Source organism: Haliotis asinina, chromosome 16, assembly GCF_037392515.1.
Source record: "Haliotis asinina isolate JCU_RB_2024 chromosome 16, JCU_Hal_asi_v2, whole genome shotgun sequence".
Lineage (NCBI taxonomy): Eukaryota > Metazoa > Mollusca > Gastropoda > Lepetellida > Haliotidae > Haliotis > Haliotis asinina.
The window spans coordinates 38043601-38050000 of NC_090295.1; the positions used below are offsets into that span (position 1 = coordinate 38043601).

Genomic DNA, 6400 nt, shown 5'->3' on the forward strand with positions numbered 1-6400 from the left:
CGTCACATATGACATACACCTGCAGAGTAAGGCCCAAACAGAACGTATAGAACTCCTCGAATCAAACTGTAGTCGATGGTATACCTATGACAATTTCCAGTCATGATTAGACCACGAAAGATTTGAACATGTTAGTCTTCATTCCTGTGAGTACGTGAGAATAACGTTTGAGTCACAAACATAGACAAACTACTCTTAATGACAAGTAGACTTATGTTAAGGGTAGGATGACACGCAAACATATCACCTATTATGGTCCCAGGGGGTTATTCTCGGTCTTTAGTATTGATTACCTGTCTCGGGAGACGGACGAAGACATAGAACTCATTCAGTGAGTGACAGTGTTTTACGCCGCACTCAGAAAACATTCCGGTGGTCTGTAAATAATAGAGGATGGACCAGACAATCCAGTGATCAACAGCATAAGCATCGATCTGCGCAGTGGGAACCGATGACATGTGTCAACCAAGTCATAGAACCCATTGACCTTGGTGCTAAAGTATTCTGAGGTGTCGTGGTTCCTCAACTTAACTGATTGTAAGCTGTCGTGGTGTCTGTCGAATAAAGCACAGTATATGCGTAGTGTGAAAGACAGGCAGTCCCCGTGATCCAGACATTTGTTATTTGTGAGAGGTGTAAACCTGGAAACTATGTGGATATTTTGTTTCAGAAAATAGCACATTTATAAACAAAAGTTAAATCGCGGTTTTTTTTAAATTGGTGGACATACATTAAAACAGTAACTGTTATGCTTTAGAAATCTGTAGGAACATGCCTGTATTTGTAGGCAAGGAACAGTCTCACAAACCTACAATAAAAAGGACACTTGTAGTTGATAGCTCTCACTCTTTTTAGATTATAGAAAAGAAAGTCCTCTTTAAAAAGTTCTTGGTTAAAAGGTACCAGTAAAAAAGGGCCTTCGTAAATAAGTCTGAAATAAAAAACTGATTTACATATTTATTTATTTGAGAATAAAAGAATTAAAACATGGAGAAATCACATATAATGACAGACTGAATTCTAAAAATGATGCTTGATCTTTTAAAACATTTTGACGATATTGAAGGGTATAAATAAGTGCCCCGGCACAACAATACTATCAATTCCATGATCAAATTCCGCATTGAACCTCAGCCCATTCTACTTTCTCCGAAGCTCGTTAAAACCGATTAATGCCAGATAAAATGGTATATAATAAACATAGAAGTGCTTTTGAAAGAGGCAACGACTTCGAAGAATAAAACAATATTACGCCCGCAAGTGTATAAAGCAGAAGTATGTCGGTTGTTTCACGGTGTGTCAGCTTAATGCAGGTGTGTTCGATTTATGTCAGGGTGTACCAGTTTAATGCAGGTGTGTTCCATTTATGTCAGGGTGAACCGGTTTAATGCAGGTGTGTTCCATTTATGTCACGATGTGCAAGTTTAATGCAGTCTGTTTAAGTTATATGAGGCTATGTCAGATTAATGCAGGTGTGTTCCATTGATGTCAGGATGTGTCAGATTAATGTTGGTATGTTCCATTTATGCCAGGATGTGTCAGATTAATGCAGGTATGTTCCATTTATATCAGGATGTGTCAGATCAATGCAGGGTCTTCCATGTATGTCAGGATGTGTCAGTTTAATGTGGGAGTGATGCAGACCTATACAGTATTCAACGTTCACCCCAACACGGACCACTTCGAGGTAGATCCCTGCCTGCTACCTGTCATCTTATCGTCGTGTCAGTATCCCGCTGTGACACCACCATTAGCGTCCATAATGAAGGACAATAATCGCCTAACGAGACACGCTGCTTGACCACTGACGTACACCTGTCATATATGTGATGTTTAATAAGTCTTTAGCCAGATGCGAAAGGTCTTATTCCACGCATATCAACAGAAATATCCTGTGAATATTGATTCTCATCTGAATTATTCACAAAGGGCAATCGGCCTGATGTAGAGAGACTCTTCATGGTGTCATTCTGAAGATGGAAATACATTCAGTTACACGTGATTAACACAATATAAAGTTAATAAGTGTGTGTGTGTGTGTGTGTGTGTGTGTGTGTGTGTGTGTGTTTGTGTATGTTTGTCAGTAACTTGACATGGTGTACTTTCTCAGGTAATTTTAGTACTATAGTCATTTAAGCTTGTACACAAAATTCTGCTGTGAATTTAATGCTAGCCGTCTTTGCATCACCTGCACATGCAACCCATAGTTTTTGTGTGAAACACGCGTTTTACATAATGTTTTCCACTAAGTCTAGTGTGGTTGCCTGTTTGGACCAATTTAAACAAAATACACTCTTTAAAAAACGCAAAACCCAAATATCAATGAAAAGTTGGTGTTATTCAAGGGCGTGTAGATCAGCGGAAAACGAAGATTCATAAAGGAATTTTTTTGTGGAGCAATGCATTGCTCTCTTGTCCATATTTCACGAAAATAACAGTCATCACAGGCACTACTGCTGTCCACCAAGTGGTGTTGAAGTCAGTACCTCGTATGACCTCCAGCTGCTACCACTGCCCGGCACCTCCTGGGTGCAGATCGAATCAGTCGTTGAATGTTTTGTTGTGGAATCCTTCTCCGTTCCTCCTGCAGGATGTGGAACAACTGTTGAAGATTATGTGGTGGATTACGATTAGTATGTGCCATTAGGAATTGTACGCACGTCTTACTGTGTTATTCAGCCTTACACGGAAACAATCAATCATCCGCTGCGCCCTAATACAGCTTCATACGACCCGTCTAAATTATTACAAAACGTCTTTTCGCAATCAGCTTTCTTTTGAACAATAAACACATCATGCTGTGAGATGTGTGTGAGATGTGTGCGAGAGGTATGGAAGATGTATGTGAGATGTGTGATAGATGTATGATATATGTGTGTGAGATGTATTTGAGATGTATGTGAGATGTGGGACGTGTGAGATGCGTGTGGCATGTGTGTAATTTGTGTCCGGCATGTGTGTCAGATGTGTTTGAGATATGTGATGTGTGTGACATATGTGTGACATGTGAGATGTATGTGTTATGTGTGTGTGATGTGTTTGAGTTGTATGTGAGATATGTGTCAAATATAAATGTGTCTGAGCTGCATGAGAGATTTGTGTGAGAGGTGTGACACACAGGCCCTCGTGCCATTGAGAAGATTAAAGACTTTTTTTAAATATAAATTTTTGTGATTGCCCCCGACTTGAAACGCTTCACAGTGCAGTATTGTACTGTGAAGCGTTCACGTCGGGGGGCTATTTCAAAATTTATATATTTTTAATATAAAAAATCCATAACACTCGCAATGACACGAGGACCTGTGGTGTGACATTGGTGTGTGCAATGTGTCGATAACACCTTGAATTAACGTCAGTTGTACATGGGACTGTTCCAGGTGCTGAGAGAAGTTGTCAGATCATGATGGACTGTGAAGCCATACACAAGGCGAGTCTGAACCAGACCCGCACCACGGGTATCCAGCCCACTATCCAGATGTGGCAGGCCCTCCTAGCTATCCTGGGTACCGGCTTCTTCGCCGCTCTTATAGCGAGTGTGTTCGGCCTCATCAGGAAGCACATTTACAACGACGTGGTAAGGTTTTAGGTCTGTCATCTGATCACGCCACTCTTAACGCTCGTTTACTTTGCAGAATTCTGTTTGTATTCTGGTTCTGAAATGGACCCTCTGTTTGTTGTGCGGGGGCCAGCAAGGGACATATTTCATCAAGGTATAAACGGGCAGGGCAACACGCCACGCTCGTTCCTGGACGAACTTAACAATTCTTCCTGTAGTGGGTGAGTTTAGTAATATTCGAGCATTATCAGGGAGCGGGATACTGAAAATGGGCTTAAGCTATTATATGTGAGGAATCAAACCCGGATTTTCGGTGTGCCGAGCGAACGGTTTAACCACTCGGCTGTCACACAGCGCCTACTCTACGTAAATACGCCAATAAAACTACAAATAGAAAACAAATGGATACTTAAATAAGACATAGATACAAAACCAAATTCGTACTTTGAAAGCTTGGTTTCAGAAGTTGTAAAATTCATGATGTTTCGCTTCCTTGCCAAAATCCCTTCTCAGAACCTATATCGTTTACATACCGAATTTCTTGATTGTTGCATATGTACACAAACGACACCATTAAAAGCACTCTGATCGATAGCACCTGTCAGGGCTCTAATCGCTATTCTTTGGTTGTCCGAGATTTAATGACTAAGACCTTCAGATTCGTGTCTCGGTTGATAGTCCGGCTTGGAGTATTTTATAGACAGACATTGTTATGATGATTGTTATTTATTAATATCTTTAATACAGCAATAATATACAGTGCAACATTCATCAACAAACACAAGATAAGCATATCATATTTAACGTGTTTAGTAGCTCTCAAGGCAGCAGGAAGTCTCCCTGCGTCATTCACAGTTTATGCTTCCGGTTCCGGTATGGCAGGACCGCAACAAATACACTTCCACTTCCAGTTCACCACATCCGTTGTTGGTCATTGTAATATTAAGTGCTGTTCAGGATGATAGCCTCCACACGCACTTGAGGTGAATCTGAGTGGACAAAAACTCAACCTGATTGTGCCAGGCTCCGAAACAGCCCACATCCATGTTGGCTGAAAGGCGACAGGCGACTCGGACTTACGGACAACTTTTTATTGAACGATTATATCCTTGACGTTGAGGTACCGAGATGTCATATGGAGGGACACCCCTCCAAATGATACGATCGCAGTCGCATTGCTGAGTCTGGAAATATTAGTATTTATTAGACAGCAACTATTTCAACTGACCCAGGCAATGCATCAAAAATGGAAGTAGATGTCGAAATTAAATATCTGACCGGTGGCCGGAGGAGACACCTACGGGGAGAGCTCCATTACATTAGTGTTAACTTGGTAGCGATGCAGTTGTCAGCTTCATTATACGTAGTTGTTTAGTGGTAGTGCCCTTCCTTTGTCGTGTTTCCATCAAAGAAAATCATACCAGTCACGTATAATGTGCGTGTAAATGCGGGTAAGTGGATAGACCTTAAAGAACGCTCTTGTGTATTTCCTTCAATGCAATGGATTTATCTCTAAATTCCAGTCTGTACATAACTGATTCCGTCTGCTTTGAAACTATTCCTGTACATAAAATACTTAACATTAGACTTTGTCAGCAAATGAAATTTCATAATGTTGCCTAGATAAATTATCAAATTATTGTTCAAACTATTCATGGCTTGTTTACGCACGAAGGAAACAAGAGGTAACGAGCATGTACTGTGTTGGGGATACATATGCACTTCACCATGCAGGGCGCAGACATCAAATTCGCTGCACTTTCCTCATTGTAAACACTTCAGCGGTTTACTCAGTGTTTGCACTTCACTGGTCCCAGGTGTTCGTAACGAATTTGTTACTAATGGGTCTTCATGCATGCAGTGACTGCGATGTGTCTGTCACGGCCATCAAAGGTGAAGCCACTTGTGCATGTGATTATCACGAGTGATCCAGACACCCTTGGCAATGCCAACATTTCATGTGTTTCATATGTACCAATGTCTTACCGTAAACCATACCAAGAAACTCATCCAAACCTCCGGTTAACATACTATCTGGAAATGATCATGATACAAATACAAATTGCGATTATTCTAAGGTGGTGCAATACTCTTGGTTATGTGTATATTCCAGAAGGTCAGATCACAGACCTCAATTTGTGGAACAATATTGGAAAATATACAAACCTACTCTTTGAACTACAACTAGATGGTAGTCGAAATCTGAGCTGAACAAACGCATTAACGTATTTCAAACATTTTACAAAACACCTAAAAATACAAGTTCAGAAATAGGACAAAGTAGCTGAATCGATACACGTTTTGTAACTGCCCATCTTTTCTTGCCATGATTATAGATTCAGGCGTGACAGGATCTGTGACGGTCTGCTATAAATGGCTGGGCCTAGAATTTCGAAGCTCTCTTAGCGCTAAGATAGTCGTAAGTTAATATTAATGTATTGCACTTACGACTGTCTTAGCGCTAAGAGAGAAGGCCCTGGAGAATACAGTTCTCTGTAAATGTGTTAAGTTTTGTTTTATGTAATCAGTATGTGTCATAATGAATTGTAAGCTCTGCTTATTGTGTTATTCAGTCTTACACGGAAACAATAACTCATCCACTGTGCCCTAATACAGCTTCATACAACCCGTCTAAATTATTACAATCACCTTTCGTTTGAATAATGAACGTTTGGTATCCACGGTAACCACTCTACTGGCACACACGAATATAAACTCATGGGCAAAAGAAAGTGAACACTTTTCATATTGAATTTTTGGCAAAGTTGTTTAAGTCAGTAAAATCGTGTTAGGCCGAAACGGTTCGTCCACTCACAGATTATTCATGTGCTCAAACACAGCACG

At 40.5% G+C, this 6400-nt stretch overlaps 1 protein-coding gene across 1 annotated transcript in view; it reads left to right on the forward strand.

The window, feature by feature from the left end:
- Positions 1-1533: 1533 nt before the first annotated feature.
- Positions 1534-6400, forward strand: part of LOC137267761 (uncharacterized) — a 21103-nt gene continuing 16236 nt past the window's right edge. The window contains exons 1-2 of the mRNA XM_067802208.1: positions 1534-1552; positions 3378-3574. Of these exons, the coding sequence (XP_067658309.1) occupies positions 1534-1552; positions 3378-3574 (216 nt within the window). The remainder of the gene's footprint in view (positions 1553-3377; positions 3575-6400) is intronic.